This window comes from Nicotiana attenuata, unplaced genomic scaffold (assembly GCF_001879085.1).
Source record: "Nicotiana attenuata strain UT unplaced genomic scaffold, NIATTr2, whole genome shotgun sequence".
NCBI lineage: Eukaryota > Viridiplantae > Streptophyta > Magnoliopsida > Solanales > Solanaceae > Nicotiana > Nicotiana attenuata.
Window position 1 is genome coordinate 48,514 of NW_017673949.1, and position 21,786 is coordinate 70,299.

Below are 21,786 nucleotides of genomic sequence, written 5' to 3' on the forward strand. Positions count from 1 at the left end.
TATCCAAGGAAAATATCAAATCTTCTTCTATCGGTGAAGAAAACGAAGGTTAATCCTATTAGAAATTTATTGACCAAGCTCGATATGATTTAAGCAATTTAAGTTGACAATAAGGTTACAATTATCACAAGTATAGCATGCCTTTGGGTCCTAGACTACTCGGACTTAAGCATAATAGTTGCTACGCACGGACTCTCATCACCTCGTACGTATGTAGTCCCCCACTAATAGAAGCACATATGGATTTAGTTCACCTATGGGGTAAATTTCCTCTTACAAGGTTAGAAAGGAGACTTATCTCGTCTTAAAGCCCACTTTCCGGTCACAATTTCGCTCTAAATCCCAAACTTGGTGTCGTTCAATCCGAAACTAGTCAAACAACGTGCAAATTAATTAAAAGTATACTCCAATGCTTGAAATTTAACAATTTATAAAAATTCATAACTCCGCTCGAAAAGTTGGCAGTCGGGCCTACATCTTGGACACCGATGAAACTCACAAAATCCGACAACCCATTCCAATTCGAGTTCAACCATACCAATTTTATCAAATTCTGATAATAACGTGACCTCCAAATATTAGATTTTTGTTCTTGAAAAGTTTGGCAAAAATCTTGATTTCTTCAATTTAAATCCGAAATAAATGATGAATATAACCATAGAATGATGAAGTATAATTACTTTCAGATATAGAACACTTACCCCAATCCATATGGTAAAAAATCGCCTAAAAAATTGCTTCAATCCGAGCTCCATAGCTCCAAATATGTAAAAAATGGCCGAAACCTAGAAATATAGCTTCTGGCTAGGTATTTACTCTTCGCGATCGCGAAGCACAACATTTCTCAGCCCAAAATTTGCCCTTCGCGATCGCGAAGGACAAATGCCCAGCTCTTCTAGACAGCCTCTAGTATAATGTGCATAACCTTTTGTACAAAACTTCAAATTGCAAATGGTTTAACTTTTTGAAAACTAGACTCCATGGGCTACAACTTTCAGTTTTTCTCATCTCCTAGTTCCTTATAGATTACGAGATATAAGGTTCCAAATTCAGCCCTGTGCAACACAAACTTCTTCTTCGTGATTTTCAAACTCTTCCCATATAGGTTGTAGTGTACCACACATAACTTTTTGTAGACAACTCCAAATGCCAAATGGTTTGGTTTTCTAAAAACTAGACACAAAAGACTACAGCTTTCATTTTTGGATCATATCCAAATTCCTTATATATTGCAAGATACAATCTCTCACATTTTACTCATCGTGATCGCGACCAATTCCCCACGATCGCGTAGTACACTGCTGTAGCCAAAAACAGCAGCTAATAATGGCCTAGAAATGGTCCGAAACCACCCCGAAACTCACCTGAGCCCCTCGGGAACCCGTACGAACATACCAACAAGTTTAAAAACATATCACGGACTTAGTCGAGGCCTCAAATCACATCAAACAACACTAAAAACACGAATCTCACCCCAATTCGAGTCTAATAAAACTAAGAAATTCCCATATCTACATTCGATGCCGAAATCTATCAAATCACGTCCGATTGACAATAAATTTTGCACACAAGTAATATTCGACATTACGGACCTAATCCATCTTCTAGAATCTAATTCCGACCCCAATAGCAAAAGTTTACTCCCGGTCAAACTTCTCAAAACTTTCAAATTTATAACTTTCGCCAAATGACCCCTAAATGACCTACGGACCTCCAAATCCACTTCTGGACGCGCTCCCGATACAAAAATTACCATACGGAGCTATTCCCTGACTCGGAGTCCCAAGCGGACTTCAATAACATTGAAATACACCTCAACCCAAATTTATGAAATTCTTCCAAAATGCCAACTACCACAATAGGCGCCAAAACGCTCCCGAGCCATCCAAAACCCAATCCGGACATACGCCCAAGTCCGAAATCATCATACGAACCTTTTGGACCCTTCAAATCTCGGTACCGAGGTCGTTTACTCAAAAATCACACTTTAGTCAATTCTTCCAACTTAAGGCTTCCGAAATGAGAATTTTTTTTCTAAATCAACTTCGAACTTCCCGAAATTCAATTCCGACCACGCATGCAAGTCATAATACCTGAAGTGAAGCTACTCAGGGCCTCAAATCACTGAACGACGTGCTAGAGCTCAAAACGACCGGTCGGGTCGTTACACAACTACTCCTCCGACCACGTCCAAAGTCATTGTCGTACACATCAAAGCACGCTGATGTTGCCTGGTGGTATTAAATGCATTAAAGGGTCGTTTGGTTGGAGAACAAATTATTCCTAGATTATAATATGAAAAAATAGTAACAATATTATTTAGTGAATATATGTTATGTTGAGAGACTTTTAGTTTATTGGACTAAAAAATCAGATATATAACATATGTTTGGTGAATACTGGATAATTTGAGATACATTTTCGTTTTCAATTTAAAAATTGAATTTCTTAAAGGGGAAGAGCCTTGAAAAGGACATATTTATATTTGTAGTGTTTTACCTCGGGATAAATAATCCCAAGATAAATTAATATCACAATTGTGGTATATATTAATTGTGAGATTGTTAATCCCGAATTCAAAAATTCAACCAAATACAAGATAAAATAATTCTACATCTAATCCCAAAATTACTATCCCTTGGTCCACTAATCAGACAACCCCTTAGGGGCCGTTTGGTAGCTGGTTAGAAGAAAGGTTATTCATGTATAAGGTGTAACATAACTTATACCATATTTGGTAGACATTAGTTATGTCGTATAAAATTCTGCATAACTAATACCATGTTTGGTTGACAATTTTCAATTATGCATAAAGAATACATGTATAAGTTATGACTCAATATGTATATTATTTTATGCAGGGTAGAAGATAGAATAACTAATACATGTATTAATAATACATGGATAAAATATTGAAATGATAAATTTAACCCTATCACCTTACACATAAGGCTTCCTTAGATATATCGATCTGTATCAAACTGTTGGATAGCAAGAATGGAGATAGCGATGCCTCACTGCTAGGCTCTTCCTCTTCTCAATCTATTAAGAGACAAAATCAGTAAATTGACATATATTTCTCTGAACTAGCGCCTATGGTTCTCTCATTCAGGTAAGAAGTTTTTGAAACCCTAAACTTTTCTTTTCTTATTTCTTCTCCTTTTATTTTTTCCTCTTGCGAATCTGCTGAGAGATGAATTTCTGGAAGAAACTTTAATTTTTTCAATAATTTCTAGTAAAGTTGCAGTTTTGAGTACACCCAAATTTGATATGGGTTCTGTTTGTTTGTTAAAAGCAAAAAAAAAAAAAAAAAATCTTTCCAATAAAAAGGGGGTTCTTGTATAATCAGTTTCTTTAGCTTCAGAAATTGCAAGATGAGAGCAACCTTGACTTTGTGTTTGAAGTATTGTTATTTCTTTGAAGATTCAGAAACATCGAAGGCCTAAAACATGGTGATTAATTAAATAACAAAAAAATGATACTCTAATAAGACTACTTTTGGTTGATAAGACCCCAGAAACGTTTGTTTTTGTGTAGCAATTGTCAAATCTATATGTCTAGGAGAAGAAAATAAGAACTTGAAAAAAGTTTCTTTAATATGCAATGTATGTTTCACTATATATGCTCAGTTTAATAATGATTTTGCATCTTTTAATGCAAATAGGTGTTTATGGATCCTCAACAATTATGCGATGTCGAATGCTTTATCATCCTTGAGGAGATTGTGGTGCAATCTTATATTGTCCTTATTTGTCTTTTTATGGCTATTTACAGCATGTTCTTAAGAACACAAAGTAGAAATAAACGGGTTAGATATTGCATGAGTGCTAGAGTTCCTAAAATCCTATCTCATCTAAATATTATTATCCGTGACAATGATACTGTATGTATTGATAAGCTTAGGATGGATAGAAGTGCCTTTCACATATTAGCTACCTTAGCCAAGGACGTTGGAGGGTTGACGGATAGTACAAATATGTCCGGTAGTGAAAAGTTAGCAATGTTCTTAAATATTTTGGCTCATCACGAGAAGAACAGGTCTATCAAGGTTGATTATATTAGATCAGGGTGGAGTGTAAGTCAAGCCTTCAATGAATGTTTAAGAGCTATTCTCAAACTAACTCCATTGTTAATTGTTAAACCTAAGCCGGTGCTCGAAGATGAGACTGATGACCGATGGAGATGGTTTAAGGTTGGTAAATTTCAGTCTAGCATTTGATTAAGTATAGAAAGATTTAAATATTATTATTAAAGTATTTTATTGATAACTCTATTTTAGTATTTAGACTTCAATTTATTTTATAGGGTTGTTTAGGTGCATTGGATGGTACTTACATTCCCATTCAGTTCACTTTTTGAATATATTTTTGAAGAGCCAATACAAGTCGAAGAGTTGGCTTTGATGGGGGTGAAGTTGTACAGATATGCAACACACCTTTTTATTTGAAGCTCAAAGATGGTTGGCTCAAGATTCTGTACATATATGTTGGTGTTTGTCTGCAACTGTAAAACAAGTGTATAGGCATTGGTTCAAGTGCACGTCGAGACTGTGCTGATTGGAGGTAGCAGATTCCGGCGGAATAGTTGAGGCATGCGCAAGCTGGCCTTAACGCCACCATTATAAAACAAATGCGCATTGAGACTGGTTCCTGATTAGTCCATGTGCAAATATTGTTACTGTTAGAATTTGCTAGTATTATGGTATCAAGAATTTCAGCATTTTATTATCTATATAAAAAAGCAATCTTTCATTGCTTTGTACCTGCAAAATGCTACTCCTATTATGATGTGAAATAACATCAAGGTCTCTTGAGTAATTGTTTACTAAATCTTGTTCATTTGTTCTCAGCATTTGCTCACTGTTTACTAAAAGAATATGACAACGTTTTGGTCAAAGAGGGCTTTCGGTTACTTTCTTCTCTGAAAGAAAATCTTCTAGGCTCCTCTTTGTAACTCCTTGTTGCAGCATAGCTGATCATTTGAACATAGTTTCCACGGTAAAACTAAATATTTTCTTTGATTTAAGAAATTACAAAAGAACGATTTTTTTATTGAGGATAGGAGAAACAGATCAAAGTAATCTGGAGTATTAAGTTGTATTGGTAATCTGGAGTTTTATTGAGGATTTTTTTTTTGTTGAATATATCTTTTATTAATTTGCTTAAATAAATGGAAAGAGAGAAAAAACAATGCAAAAGAAGGCCAAGGGTATAGTTGTAAACAAGCATTTTACTTTAAATTTTATATAATGTATATCAATTTCTAATACAACAAACCAAACATTCAAAAAAATAATCTCTACATAACTAATTCATGCTTAACTAATACCTGTATAACTAATCCTGCATTACTAATACTTGCATAACTAATACCTGCATAACTAATACGTGTATAACTAATACCTGTATAACTCTAACCGGCAACCAAACGACCCCTTAAGTTATATACGGATGTATAAAAAAGTCATTTTTTCTTTATTTTATTAAAAAAATCACTTTATTATTGCTACTCCACACAATAAATTACCCCGGCCGAAAGCAACATTTAATGACATAAAAACATAAAAACCCAACAAGGTGCGACTTAATGAACCAAAAATTAAAAACCGTCCAACTAGTAAAGCCAATGGATCGGATTTTTACTTTCTGGGTCCATCAAGTCCACCTGGGTGATTTTATGTAAAATAGTACGGGTGTAACGATTCGGCCGGTCGTTTCATGAGTTATTGCCCCGTTTTTCCCATTTCTACTTCCTTATGTGTTGTTCAGTTGTATTTTATCGTATCGTGTTGGTTGGTTCGGGTTCGGAGTGGAATGAGACACTTAGTCTCTTATTTAGAAGCTTAAGTTGGAAAAGTCAACCGGATATTGACTTATGTGTAGAAGATCTAGGATGTGAATTATGATGGTTCGGATAGCTCCGTTAGGTGATTTTGGACTTAGGAGCGTGTTCGGAATGTAATTTGGAGGTCCGTGGTAGAATTAGGCTTGAATTGGCGAAATTGGAAATTTGGTGTTTTCGGTCGGCAGTGGAAATCTTGATATCGGGGTCGGAATAAAATTTCGGAAATTGGAGAAGATCATTTTTTACGTGTGAGCGAAATTTCAGGTCATTCCGACGAGGTTCGATGAGTTTCGGCATCGTTTGCGGAATTCGAAAGTTTGGAGGTTCCTAGGCTTGAATCTGAGGGTGATCAGGTGTTTTGATGTTGTTTTTGCTGTTCCGGAGGTTTGAATAAGTTTAAATGGTGATTTGAGACTTGTTGGTGTTTTTGCTTGAAGTCCTGAGGGCCTCGAGATAATTTCGGATGGTTATCGGGGAGTTTGAAAATCTGTTTAGGCAGCTGAAGCTGCTGATTATGTCATAACCGCACATGCGGAGTGGGGACCGCAGGTGCGAGGCTCGCAGAAGCAGCCAAGGCCAAGGAAAGCCAGGAGCCGCAGGTGCGGAAGGAGGAGCGTGCCTACGAGACCGCAGGTGCGGGTATGGGGCCGCAGATGCGGAAAAGGGCGGATAAGTGAAAATCGCAGATGCGGTTGGTTTGACCGCAGAAGGGTCCCGCAGATGCGAATGATGGGCTGCAGGTGCGAGATGCCTAGGCAGAAGGTATTTAAGGAAGCCCTTCGCGAATTTTTGGGTGTTCTTCACCATTTCTATCCAGATTTTGGAGATTTTTGGAGGTTTTGGAAGAGGGAATCAAGGGGAAACTCATTGAGGTAAGTTATTTGAACTTAATACTTGTGATTATGGTAAATTTCAGTGGTTTAAGCATGAAATTAGTGGAAAATTAGGGAAGAAATTGAGGGGATTAGGGCTTGAAATTGGAGAGTTTAATTCGAGGATTTGAGGGGCCATTTGACGTTGGATTTTGATGGTTTTGGTATGTATAGAATCGTGAGTGAATGGGCTTTCTAGTTTTGTAATTTTTATCGGATTCCGAGACTTGGGATCGGGGGTCGGGTTTGAGCCAAATTCGGGATTTTTGGTCTAATTTGATAATTTTTGTGTGGAATTCATTCCTTTAGCATATATTGATGATAATATACTAATTTTGGTTAGATCCGGAGCATTTGGAGGCCGAGTCGAGAGGCAAGGGCATTGTGGGTTAGCATTTTGTGCGGTTTGAGGTAAGTAATGATTGTAAATCTTGTCCTGAGGGTATGAAGCCCCGGATTACACATTGTTTCACTATTTTGAGGTGACACACATGCTAGATGACGAGCGTGTGGGTGTGCACCTTTGGGGATTGTTACTTGGACCGTCTCGTAGAAACTATTAAGTTTCGTATTTGATTGAAAACTATTTGATACTTATGTACTTTAGAAAGAACTTCTATGATTTGGGTTGAATGCCATATTTGGGCCTTGTGCCAAGTTGTTTGGACCCTTAGGGGCCTTTTACTATTATTTCCTCACTGTTTTGGCTTAAGATCTGCACTCAGTCATGCTATGTTTTTGTCACGATCCAATTTCCAATCTTGATCGCGATGGTGCCCAACACCGAGGTTAGGTAAGCCAACCTTAACCAACTAATAGGTTCCATTTATGTTACCAAAATATTTCCAACATTTACTTAGATTAAATTTAAAACATTCAATAATAACGAATAGTTTAGGCAATTTAAACTAAAGTGACCAAATGATGTCATAATTAAGTGATTACATTCCAAAAGGATATTCTACTAATGTGTGTGCCAAGACCTGGTGTCACAAGTATATGGGCATCTAGTAGAATATACAAAAGAATATAGCTATCCTACTGCCTGAAATAGAATAGACCGTCAAAAACAAAAGAGAGACTCTATCATGCTACTAAACGGCATCGGAAAGGAGCAGCTCACCATGGAATCTCGGCCAAATATCAAGAATGCGCACCAGACGGGTAGCCAGATGCACCTGCCTCAGATCCTGTACAATTAAGTATAGAAGCGTAGTATGAGTACATAAACAATATGTACCCAGTAAGTATCCAGTCTAACCTCGAAGAAGTAGTGACGAGAGGTCGACTTGACACTTACTAGGGTCAATAAAATGTAATAATATGAAGTTCAATATTCCAATTCACAATGTACATAGATATCAACAAGTTCAAATAAGAAATAATACCGAAAATCCTCTCATCAAATTAAGAAATCTAGGCATTTCCTTCATTTAAAACAGTGGTCTTTCAAGCGATAAATCATACAGATTATAAGAGGTTCAGGTTCCATTATCACACAATTACCACCGAGGACGTTCGGCCAGATCCAACATAAAAGTAAATTGTGCACTGCCGAGGGTCGAACGCCCCAAACCATATATATACAATTACCAACCTGCCGAGGCAAACGACCCGCTCCCATGAGAGTAGTGGAAATAATCACCCCGCTAGCGGAATATACTTGCGACGCGACTAAGTATAAATACAACTTAAATGTTTCCGTAATTCTTTTCAAAATAATTATTTACTTGAAATCCTTGAAATCATGACATTCTCAACGAAGTTTCATCAATGCAATTCAATAATTAATAATTATATAACAATACCCACAAAGCATGGTATAAGCCTAGAACTACCCGGACATTACAGGATTAGTAGCTACGTATGGACTCTCGTCACTTCGTGCGTACGTAGCCCCCCACAATCAAAAACATATTAATTAAGTTCACCTATGGGGAGATTTCCCTCTTACAAGGTTAGAAAAGAGACTTACCTCGCTTCACGGTCTACTTTCTGGTCCAAGCTTAAGCCCAAACCCTCAATTTGGTGCCGAACACTCCAAAACTATTCAAATATCATAGAAACTAATCAATATAGGCATAAAAGTTCATATCCCAACCATTAGAGTGATTCCCCAATCCAAATTACACGATTCCTAAAATTCATCCCCGGGCCCACGTGCCCGGATTCCGGAAATTTTTGAAGATCCTAATTAGTATATATAATTTATCATCAAATATATCTGTTTGAAAATTGATTCATCGACTTATAACTTACTCAGATGCATCGTTGAATATTAAAAACAAAATGTCTCACCTATATCTATATCTATATAGATAAGGGTCGGGTTCTTTTAGGGATTGATAGACTTGTGAAGATCCTAATTAGTATATATAATTGTAACAACCCGACCGGTCGTTTTGAGCTTTTGCACATTGCTCGCCATTCTCGAGCATGACTTGCCCCACGTGGTGTATCATGACTTATGTAAATCGTTGGTTTTGGTTTTCAGGGTAATCGGAATGAATTTGGAAGAACAGTTCCCAGTTTGAAGCTTGAAATTTAAAAGGTTTGACCAATATTTGACTTGCTTGTATATGATCTCGGATTGGAATTTTTATGATTTGGTTAGCTCCGCTAGGTGATTTGGGACTTAGGAGCGTGATCGGAATGCATTTTGGAAGTCCGTGGAAGGTTTAGGCTTGAATTGGCGAAATTGAGATTTCAGCGTTTTCCGGTTGCTAGGTGAAATATTGATATAGAGGTCGGAATGGAATTCCGGACGTTGCAGTAGTTTCGTTGTGGCATTTGGGATGTGTGTGCAAAATTTCAGGTTATTCGGACGCGGTTTGGTTGGTTTTTTTATCAAAAGCGGAATTTGGAAGTTTTTAGAAACTTAGGCTTGAATCCGAGGTGTTTTGGTTGATTTAGTGTTGTTCGAAGTATTTTGATGATTGGAACAAGTTTGAATAAGGTTTTTGGATATGTTGGTGCCTTTGGTTGAGGTCTCGGGGGCCTCGGGTGAGTTTCGGGTGGTCAATCGGACCATTTTGAAGTTGGAAGCTGCTGAAGTTTTTGTTGTTGCTGGTGTTTTCACACCTGCGGTTTGGGGACCGCACGTGCGGTAAGGGAGCCGCAGAAGCGGAAGGTTGAGGGCTTACCAGGGACCGCAGATGCGATGTTGGACCGCACCTGCGGAGTCGCAGGTGCGGATGGATGATCGCAAATGCGATTTAGGACTTTCAAGTGGAGTCCGCAGAAGCGGAAGAATAACCGCATATGCGGTACCGCAGAAGCGGCTATAGCACCGCAAATACGAAAGTAACTGGACAGAAGAATTAAAAGAAGTCCTTCGCGAATTTTGGGTTATTTCACCATTTTTAACTTCGGCTCGAGAGCTTTTGGACGATTTGGAAGAGGGACTTCAAGGGAACTTCGTTAAGGTAAGGATTTTGGACCTAAAACACAATTCTATGGTAGTATTTCATTAATTTAGGGCTGTAATTAAAGGAATTAAAGGGCAAAAATTGAGGATTAGGGCTTGAGTTTAAGAGGACTTTAAATGGGGATTTGAGGAGTCATTTGGACTCCGATTTTAGTATTTTTGATATGTATGAACTCGTGGGGAGATAAGAAATCTATGGTGTGAAAATTTCTGAATTTCGAGACGTGGGCCCGGGGGTCGGGTTTTGGTAATTTCGGGATTTGTGCCCTTTATTGATTGTTTTCGCTTGGGCTTTGTTCCCTTGGCATATTTTGACGTCCTCGTTCTGATTTTGGATAGATTCGACGCACGTGGAGGCCAATTCGAGGGGCAAAGGCGTCGCGAGCTAGAGATTTAGCCGGTTCGAGGTGAGTAATGATTGTAAATGATGTCTGAGGGTTTGAAACCCCGGATTGCACATCGTAGTGCTATATTGAGGTGAGGCACACGCTTGATGACAAGCGTGGGGTCGTGCACTATTGGGGACTATGACTTAGTCCGTCCCGATTGATGATTTTACCGCGTATTTGACTGAAATCTATTTGTTATCATCATTATTTGGGTTGCATGCCATATTTGGGCTTCGTGCCAACTATTTGAACCCTTCGGGGATTTTTGTTGATATTTCCTCACTGTTTTGACTTTATACTTGAACTCAGTCATGTTATTTTCCACTGTTTTCAAAACTCAGCCATGTTCACTCAGTTTTAATACTCAAATGATATTTAAATGATGTTTTGGGCTGAGAATCACTATTTTACTGTTGCCCGAGAGGCTTATATGATTTTTGACTGAGTAAGGTCGAGGGCCTGTGCTGTGAGGATACTTTTGGGTCGGGCTGCACGCCGCAGCGGTGATACACTGATTTTGATTTTGAGGTCGAGGGCCTGAGATATGTACGCCACGAGGTGGCTTGATTGATATGAGGCCGAGGGCCTAGATTTGATGCCACGAGATGGCTTGTTATTGCGCTTGGGCCGTAAGGGGCCCCTCCAGCAGTCTGCATACCCCCAGTGAGTGCGGGTACCCATTGTGATGTGAGATATAGTCCGAGGGGCTGGTATGGTTCTTTGTGATTGCCCGAGGGGCTGGTATTGTTCTATGTGATTGCCCAAGGGGATGGTACTGTTCTGAGACATTGCCCGAGGGGCGGATTTGTTGACATTGTGCCCGAGGGGCGTACCTTATGTGCTTATCTTTCTTATTTTCTTGTCATTTACCTGCTTAATTTTGTATTTGTGCCCGAGGGGCAGATTTCTGTGCTTATCTGCACTAGTTGTTCTGCATTCATTTGCGTAACTGTTGAAAAAGTCTTTTTCAAAGAAGTTTAAACCGAGCTAAGATGTTTTAAGGGATTTTACAGCTTCACTACTTTCTACTGGCTTTTGAAACTGCTTCTATACAGCATGTTGATGCTCTTTCCGTGATTTCTTACCATTCAGACTTTAGTTATGATTATTACTCATTGAGTTGGCAGTACTCATTTTACTCCCTGCACCTTGTGTGCAGATTCAGGTATTTTTCTGAGCTTGGTGGCAGTTGTCATTGGAGTTAGCAAGGTAGCTGCCTGGCGATCGCGGCTCTGCTTTCTCCCTCCTTATTCCTCCTTATGTATTATTGCAATTTTTCCGACCATTTCGGTCTTGATGTGACTAGACAAGTGTAGTAGATGCTCATCACTAGTGACACCCCGGTATCAGGCTGAGTTGGGTTGAATTCCGCGAATTGTTTTGTATTGTCAATGTTACTTCTGAGTTTATATCATGTTTAGACGTAATTCTTATTGATTAATTGCTTAAAAACTGGATTGGAAATGTGTCGGCCGGACTTGTCTTCACGAGAGGCGCCATCACGACCGGGTCTGGGTTTAGGGTCGTGACAATAATTTATCATCAAATAAATCTGTTTGTAAATTGATTCATCGACTTATAACTTACTCAGATGCATCGTTGAATATTAAAAACAAAACGTCTCACCTATATATATATCACGCTTCGTTTTACTACTTTAACTACATATATAGCATGTTATAGTATATGTTAGTGTATTCATGCTTTGTATTAAAAAAGTGTTAACGGATTACATTTATATTATTTAGATGGTAAATATACAAGTGATTTAAATTTTGACCAATGTTGACCAAATAACCGACCAAAGTTGGTCGGTAAATGTTTCCCCTGTATTAACCGACCAACTTTGGTCGGTAATTTTAAATAATATTTCTTTATATTTTATAAAATATTTTAAATAATAATATAACTATTAAAAAATTTTAACTGGGTCCCACATTACCGACCATAGTTGGTTGGTAATGTGAAATTTCTTTGACTACACAATGCTGACCATCTAGGTCAACCTGTTGACCACTTTACCGACCAACTTTGGTCGGTAATTTATATAAAATAAATATAAAATATTTTTTTCCCCTTTACCGACCAACTTTGGTCGCTAATCTGGACAGACCAAGTTTGGTCGCTAAATTCCGGATTTCTAGTAGTGAATCCAAGTGCTTGAGGCCTGATCTTGGTCTTGACTTATTTTTAATCCAAGGGCTTGCAACTTGTTCTTGAATCGTCGTCTTGATCTTTTAATCCTTAGAACACTTGAATGCTTGTAGCTTTTAGAGAAATCTGCAGCATTTGACCCGCAAGCTCCCTCTTGCTTCTTATTATAACTTCTAGTATCTTTTCTGGATTATGAAGACCCCTATTTATAGTTGTGGGAGGGAAGAGTTATGATAAGAATAAACTCTTTCCAACCAATCAAATTGAACTGTGACAAGACCGTATTTGATTGGCCAGAACATGTCACTTGCACACATGGCGTAATTTTATTGGCCTTTTAATGTGACTTGGCATGCCTTGTCATTTTGACACATGGAATAATCCTATTGGCTCTTTTGTTTGAATTGGCTTGCCACGTCATTTCACATGTGGCAAACTGGGCCTCTAGGAAGATGACATATTGGGCCTAATAAAGTGGACTTATCATTTGTAGCCGAATTAAATGGATTAGCCCACTGAATTCGGAACTATTTATTATTATATTAGCCCAATAAAATAATTTGAACTAATATATCTTGAATTTAAAATATAGTCCAAATTATTTTATGAATTTAATTCTAATAAAATTTATATGTGTAACGACCCGACCGGTCGTTTTGAGCTCTAGCGCGTCTTTCAGCAGTTTGAGGCCATGAGAAGCTTCATTTCAGGTATTATGACTTGTGCGCACAGTCAAAATTGAATTTCGGGAAGTTCGGAGTTGATTTGGAAAGAGAATTCTCATTCCGGAAGCTTTAAGTTGAAAGAATTAACTAAGATTGGATTTTTGAGTAAATGACCTCGGAATGGGGATTCAAAGGTTCCAACAGGTTCGTATGATGATTTCGAACCTGGGTGTATGTCCGGATCGGGTTTCGGAAGACTTGGGAATGTTTCGGCACCTATTGTGGAAGTTAGCATTTTGAAGGAATTTCATAAGTTTGGGTTGAAGTGCATTTCAGTGTTATCAATGTTCGTTTGGGATTTCGAGTCTGGGAATACCTCTGTATGGTGACTCTGGTGCTGGGAGTGCGATCGGAAGTGAATTCGAAGGTCCGTAGGTCATTTTGGAGTCATTTGGCTAAAGATAGAAATTTGAAGGTTTTTGAGAATTTTGACCGGAAGTGGACTTTTGATATCGGGGTCGGATTCCGATTTCGGAAGTTAGAGTAGGTCCGTAACATCGAATGTGACTTGTGTGCAAAATTTGAGGGCAATCAGACGTGATTTGACAGGTTTCGACATCGAATGTAGAGGTTTGAAGTTCTAAAGTTCATAAAGCTTGGATTTGAAGTCGATTCATGATTTTAGCGTTGTTTGATATGATTTGAGGCCTCGAGCAAGTCCGTAATATGTTTTGGGACTGGTTGGCATGATTGGTTGGGTTCTCGAGGGCCTAGGTGGATTCCGGATGGTTAACGGATCAATTTTGGGAATTTGAAGAAGAAGTGATCAGTTGCCTTCTGGTGTAAGCGCACCTGCGAGGCTTGGGCCACAGGTGCGGAGCCGCAGAAGCGGCCCTTGGGTCGCAGAAGCAGAAATGGGTCGGCCAGGCTGGGACCGCAGATGCGGTCGATTTGTCACAGATGCGTGACCGCACCTGCGGAAGGAGAAGCGCAAATGCGGAAGCTGAGGCTAGGAGGAGGACCGCAGAAGCGGATGGTAGCTCGCACCTGCGAAACCGCAAAAGCGGTCAAGTGACCACAGGTGCGGAAATGCTTGAATCAGTAAGGTTGTTTAAAACGGGGGTTTAGCTCATTTCAACCCCATTTCCTCCATGGGAGCGGATCTTTGGGCGATTTGGGAGCTCCATCTTTGGCATCCATGTCAAGGTAAGTGGTTTCTACTAGTTTTGAGTTAAATACTTGGATTATATATGGATTAGAGCATGAAAATTAGTGAAAATTTGTGAGTTTTTGGTGGAAGACCTAGAAAGTATATTTTGGATTTTTACCACGATTTTGGACATGAAATTGAGAGTAAATTTTGTATTTGAGTTCGTGAGGTCATGGGTAAACTTTATCTTCGAAAAATTTCGGAATCCGAGCACGTGGGCCCGAGGGCATTTTTGTAAACTTTTCGATCGGGGATAGGAATTGTTATAAATTGAATTATAATAAGTATTTGATCTCATCTTAATGGCTTTACATAATTATTGGCTAGGCTTTACATAAGTATTGGCTAGTGTTGGACCAATTTGCATTGATTTGAGTCTTTGGAAGGGCATGGATTGCCCTTTATGGAAGTTCGGAGCGAGGTGAGTCTCCTTTCTAATCCTGTAAGAGGGAAGTGTCCCCATAGGTGAGTTAATTGGTTATGTGCTCCTATTTGTGGGGCCTACGTACGCACGAGGTGACGATAGTCCGTGCATAGCTACTATTATGCTTAAGTCCGGGTAGTCTAGGACCCAAAAGCATGTTTTACTTGAAATATTTGAAATGTGGTCAAATTGAAATGCTTAAAACATATTGAAATGCATAAAAGAATTTATAAAAACTAGACATTCGTTTCTCGACTTTTAAAAAGAGAGTTTTCCTTTTATTGGACAATTGATTCCCTGATGGTTTTTTGATTGACTGTTTGGAGTGTTTATTTGAATTTGACCACATCGCATGTATGATTTGCGAGCGGGGTAATAGATGCATCTATGGTTCGCGCCATTCGATCCTCCGGCAGTGCACAGTTTAAATATTGTTGGATCGGGTCATATGTCCTCGGCATGATTTGCGCATGCTTGTATTGCTTGCCTTGAAATTTACTGAAGTCGATTTTGCTTCTTCCCGGCTTGAGAATATATGTATAAATGATGAAAAAAGAAATTGGAAATTTTCATATAAAAGAAAGAATTGTTTACTTGCTTCACTCTATTGAATTACATTCATGTTTATATAAACCCTCAACTTGTTATATTATTGATGTATCATCAATGGACCTCTAGTAAGTGTCGAAGTCGACCTCACGTCTCTACTTCTTTGAGATTAGGCGGGATACTTACTGAGTACACGTTGTTTCGTACTCATGCTACACTTGCTGTGCATTTTGTTGCAGGAGTATAGGTATTTGTAGAGGCCTACTGGGCGTAGCACCATGGATGATATGGAGACTAGGTGAGCTGCATTTCTCGAAGCGACCAGCAGCCAGTATAGTCTCTTCCAGCGTATTGCATTTACTTCTGTCCAATTTGTATTCCGGATAGTGATTGTACTTTACTTGACCCTCTTAGTAATTGCTCATGCACTTGTAACACTGGGTTCTGGGATGTCTATGAGATTATTCAGTATTTGAAATTGTTAAAGATATTTTTATTTATTAAGTGGAACTTATTCTGTATGGTTTAAACATATAAAAGAAGTAAATTCAAAGTTATCTAAAACAAGAAGTTACTCAATAATTAGTGTTGGCTTGCCTGACAATGATGTCCGGCGCCATCACGACCCTTAGTGGATTTTGGATCGTGACAATATGCCTACAAATGCCCCTACTTCAATACTTGCCGGGGTAACTGTATTGAAACTTAGGCAAGGATTGAAGTATTGGTACGACATCATTTATTTTCCCTCATACAGTAACCTCACACCAAATACTTATGGATTTGCAGATTCCTTCAATCCTTTGGTTGGTTACCATAATTATCTAAAATAATACATCTTTCATTAGTGCACAGCTTTATTCAATCCATTATGATGCATCAAAATCTTAGAAATTGGCAAGTGTAATACCAATCAACCCTTGGAAGATAACACGTAAGACTCCCATGCATTTCTTGACCAAAATATATTATTTACCATTTATTTGGTTTCATCCTTTATGCTTCAAAATTTAAGAGCAAACCGTTGTATGACCAGTAATTATACTACTAGTAGTTAAAGATCATGCATGGCATTGTAGGTACTCCAAGAGTATAGGCAGAGCTTTCACGCACGTGTCAAGCTGGTGGTACTTCCATGGCAACCAAGTCCTAGTGGAACATATTCTTTGCTTTTCTAATTCCAGTAAACTTAGGAAATTTTGAATCAATCACAGCCCCTTTATCACGTCTGTATTTTTTACCGCAAATTGTACATCTCCAAATAGGATTAGAAAACCTTTCCTTGCCTTACAGCGTAACCACTTCAAATTAGGGAGAAATAATTGTGTCCCGCACCGGATTTTTGTTTCCCATAGCCTCCTTGAAGTATCTATATAAACCCCATACTCTCACTTACTTAGAGCATCAATCATCAGCTTCTTTATATCTCTTGGAGTTTATCAATAAACGATTAGGAAGCATCAGGGAAGGTAATTCCTTCTTCTTTTCTTTTGCTTTTCTTCGTTTGTTATCTTCTTTTTTTTCTTTTTTTTTAGGTCAAACAAGAAGGGTGTATTTTTGTTGAACGAGATAATCCATGCATGAAGAACATAATCTTGGGGTGTGAGGGATGAGTACTCATCCTTTCCCGAATATCGGAGAGATTACTCTCAATGTGCCCCGATTATCGGAGAGATTACTCTCAATGTGGCCCGACTATCGGAGAGATTACTCTCAATGTGCCCCGACTATCGGAGAGATTATTCTCAACATGCCCCGACTATCGGAGAGATTACTCTCAATGTGTCCCGACTATTGGAGAGATTACTCCAATGAAAATTACAGTCCCTTTTAAGTACAAACCTATGAAGAGGCCAACTTAGGTACAAAGGGACTTATATGTCCACCTTAAGATTGAAAAGTTATAAAGCTTAAATTCGAAGACGACACTAGACGAAATTGACTTGAACACTTGGAGAAGTTTGAAGATTTGGCTGACTTTGCAACCTTTACCTCGAAGAGTGGTTGACTTCTAAAATTCAACTTGAAAAATTAGCAGACTTGAAGACTTCTACTAGAAGATTTGGAGGGCTTAAACAATTCAACTTTAAGACCGGTGAATTTGAAGACTGAAACTTGAAGACCGACGGACTTGAAGACTTCAACTAGGAGGGCTTAAATATTTCAACTTGAAGAGTGGCGAACGTGAAGACTACAACTTCATGACCGACAGACTTGAAGACTTCAACTTGTAGACTTCGAGGGTTTAAATATTTCAGCTTCTCTTTTGCTTTATATTGTCCGACTTTTATCGTAGTCACATAATTTTCAGCTTTACGCACTTGTAACAAAGGATTCATATCTTGTCGTGGGAGAGTCCAAATAATAAACCGTTTAATTTCTCAAAAATTAGACTTCAATATCTAAATATATCCAAAATATAGAATCAAACACCTTCAGAATTGCCCCAGATAAATATATTTTGAACCAACTTTAGATTCCACCATGTTGGAAATTTTAAATTTGCGCAGTCTCACCAAAAAATCATATCTTGGTGTAGAAAAGTCAAAATCATGAACCTTTTGATTTTTTGAAAACTTAACTTGCAAATCTATAATATATCCAAAATGCAAGATTTAATGCCTTAAGGATAGATTCAGATAATAGTTCGAAATCAGTATAAATTTTTGGCGCGGCGACGATTTCAGGTTCGCACGACTTCACCAAAACTTTTGTATCTTGATGTAGAAACGTCGAAATCACGAACCGTTTGATCTATTGGAAACTTAACTTCAAAATCTATAAAATATCCAAAATGAAAAATTTAACGCCTTAAGTATAGTTTCAGATAATATTTCGAAGTCAATAGTAAATTCTGACACACCGACAATTTCAGATTTGCGCGACTTTGCCAAAAGTTTTGTATCTTGAAGTAGGGACGTCAAAATCACGAAACATTTGATATATTGAAAACATAACTTACAAATATATAACATATCCAAAATATAAAATTTAATTCCTTAAGGATAGTTTCAGATAATATTTCAAAGTCAATACTAAATTTTGACACACCAACGATTTCATATTTGCGCGACTTAGCCAAAAGTTTTGTATCTTGAAGTAGGGACGTCGAAATCACGAACCGTCTGATTTTATGAAAACAAGACTCCAAAATTTAAAACATTTCCAAAATGTATTTAATACCCTAAGGATAATTTCAAATAGTATTTCGAAATCAACATAAGATTTTAACATACCGACAGTTTCGAATTGGCGCGACTTCGTCAAAACTTTTATGTTTTGGTATGGAAGCCTCGGTCTTACAAGATGTTGTTCTTGATATCAATCGAAATTCAAGAGCTTCATTCTCACAATTATCTTGGGTTCAAGTCTCACTGAATTTGAAACGTTATGCCCTATGAATCCTTCTTCTTATATTTGTGTTCCCTTTTGATGCCTCTCTTCTCTTCCCTTTTTAGGGTATTGAGCAGATATGAAGACCAACAAACTTGAAGTTTGTGCGAACATGAAGACATAGTGAATTCTCAGACTTTGATGCAAATATTGTCATCATTTCAGTAAAGACGCCATTTTACCATAGCAGCTTGTCCCCTTCAAATCAAATGGGATCTAAAGTTTACAGAAGAATAGTATCTCAGCTCGATTTTCAAGTGCTGATTGAATGGGTACATTCCAACGTATTTCATTTGAACGATGATTGGGGCACTATGTATCTTTTGAACTCATGCGACTAAACTCAGAATGAAACTCTAAGCTGCCCACGTACCGTGGTGAAGAGGATCAAGTCATACCGTAGTTCAGAATGGGTGATTTTTTTTAGTTTTTTTATCTTTTATGTCCTAACTTTTTTCTAGGCCGCCTCTTTCGAGGTTTTCAACCTAGTGGACTTTTTTTTGTATGGGCCGTACACATTTTAGACTCATGCGGGACAAGAGTGTAGGAACATGCAGTTTAGGCTCATGCGTCAAGGAGCGTTGCAACTTCAAGGATAATACTTCCTTAAGAATTTACCATTGATAGGGACGATTCTCATGCCATCTGCATCTACTAGCTTGTAAGACCCACTTGAGTAAGCTTCTTGTACGACATATGGCCCATCCTATTTTGAATTGAACTTCCCTACAGGTTTATGGGAAGTAATTATGGGTCTTCGTACGGCAAGAACTTGATCTCCTACTTGAAAGGATCTTAGACGAACTCTTTTATTGAAGGCGCGAGACAATCGAGCCTAATAACATTCAAGACTCTGTTGAGCTTCAAACCTCTTCTCATCAATAGCCTCCAACTCTGTTAATCAAAGTCGAGCATTTTCTTTATCGGTGATCCCTTCTTAAATAGCTAATTGTAATGAAGGTATTTGACGCTCGAGCGGTAAGACGGCTTCGACTCCATAAACAAGTGCATAAGGGGTCGCTTGTGTTGGCATGCGGTGAGTTGTCCTATATCCCCACAGAGCTTCTTCCACATGTTCATGCCAGTCTCGTTTGGATTTAGAGATGACTTTCTTTAACAAGTTGCATAGAGTCTTGTTGAATGCCTCGGCTAGACCATTGGTGGCAACATTGTACATAGAAGAGTTACGTTGCTTGAAGCCAAAGAGTTCACAAATCTTGTTCATCAACCTATTGTCAAATGGCTCGCCATTAGCCGTTATCATACAACGAGGAATGCCAAAGCGATAGATTACGTTTACTCAGATGAAACTTGCAATATTTTCCTTCTTTACTTTAAGAGCCACAGCTTCCGCCCATTTTGAGAAGTAGTCAGTTGCAGTCAAGATGTATAGGTGCCCACCAGAGGACTTTGGCAGTGGTCCAACAACATCCAATCCCCAAGCGTCAAACGGCCAGGATGCCACGGTCGGGTGCAACACTTCAGGAGGCTGATAAATAAAATTCGCATGGAATTGGAAAACCTTGCATCTTCGAGCGTAGTCCAGCAATCTTTTATCATCGTTGGCCAATAATATACCATCCTTCTTATATGAAAGTGGAGTTTTGGTCCAGACTGGTGTGACCCACATACCCCAGAATGTGCTTCTTGCAAAGCTTGGAGTGCTAAGCATTACAACAGTACTCCTCAAATGACCTTCTGTATAGAGTATCCTTGTAGTAAAGGAAGCGAGGTTTACGACGATGGATTTCAGTCCTTCTCCTCAGATTTTTTGGAAGTATCCCATTGCTTATGTAGTCGATGATGGGTTGTCTCTATTCTTCCTTCTCAGCTTCATAAACGGCCACAAGATGGTCGAGTTCATTTTCTTCACTTTCACCCTCATTTGGCGGCGATACTACCCATTTTTAGCAGATAGTAACTTGCACTTGATTAGGCAGGGTTAGCAATGAAGCTAGGGCAGCTATAGCATCAGCCTTCTTGTTTTTTTTCCTAGTCACATGTTGAATAATCACATCACTAATCCATCCCATCAATTTCTTAGCATAATTATGATAAGGGCGTAGTTCAGGTTTCTTGACCTCGTAACTACCTAAAAGCTGATTGACCACTAACTGAGAGTCACCAAAGACTTGCAATTGCAACTGCTTCATATCAACAGCCATTTCAAGCCCAAGTATTAATACTTGATACTCAGCAACATTGTTGGAACAGAGTTGTGTCAAGGTGAATGAGTAGGGCAAGACTTCATCTTGGGAAGTGACAAATACTACGCCAGCACCAGCTCCTTCGTGATGCGCAGCACCATTAAAGTACATCTTCCATGGAGGTTGAAATTCAACGACCATTGCGTTCTTATCAAGTAGTTCGTCAGTTAGCTCCTAGTCATCAGGTATCGGATGGTCTGCCAATGCTTGTCCTTTTACAGCCTTTTGAGGGATGTACAAAATCTCGAATTGTTGAAATTGGAGGTACCATCTCGCTAGTCGATCACTAAGAACAAGTTTTGACATTACGAACTTGATGGGATTTGCTTTAGAAAAAAGACGAACAACATGATCTTGAAAGTAGTGCTTCAACTTTTGAATTGAGAAGACTAGCGCCAAACACAACTTTCCAATTGGCAAATAATTCAGCTCGTTTGGTGTCATCATCTTGCTCAAGTAGTAAAAAGAGTTTTCTTTCCCCTCACTATTTTCTTGGGCCAACAGTGCTCCAACAGACCTTTCTTGCACCGTAATGTATAGTATCAATGGCTTTACATGTATAGGGGCTGCTAAAACTGGAGGCTTCATCAAGTAGGATTTAATGCTCTCAAAGGTATTGCTACATGCTTGGTCCCATTTGAAAGGGACACCT

General features: G+C 38.6%; 1 protein-coding gene across 3 annotated transcripts; it reads left to right on the forward strand.

The window, feature by feature from the left end:
* Positions 1-2,972: 2,972 nt before the first annotated feature.
* LOC109217695 lies at positions 2,973-4,814 on the forward strand. 3 transcript variants are annotated; one of them, XM_019381963.1, is made up of 3 exons: positions 2,973-3,112; positions 3,665-4,192; positions 4,306-4,814. In XM_019381963.1, exons 2-3 carry the CDS (start codon positions 3,671-3,673, stop codon positions 4,357-4,359), a joined length of 576 nt encoding a protein of 191 aa, XP_019237508.1. In that variant the 5' UTR covers positions 2,973-3,112; positions 3,665-3,670; the 3' UTR covers positions 4,360-4,814. The 3 variants fall into 3 exon arrangements, 2 of the variants coding, with proteins under 2 accessions (XP_019237508.1, XP_019237509.1); XM_019381964.1 differs by having other exon boundaries at positions 4,374-4,814; XR_002066677.1 differs by lacking the exon at positions 3,665-4,192.
* Positions 4,815-21,786: the final 16,972 nt, after the last annotated feature.

Excerpts from the sequence above, each read along its gene's own strand:
- LOC109217695 (XM_019381963.1), top strand. The coding sequence starts at position 3,671 with ATGGATCCTCAACAATTATGCGATGTCGAATGCTTTATCATCCTTGAG. Across the intron at positions 4,193-4,305 it reads ACCGATGGAGATGGTTTAAG|GGTTGTTTAGGTGCATTGGA; the intron begins GTTGGTAAATTT and ends TTTATTTTATAG.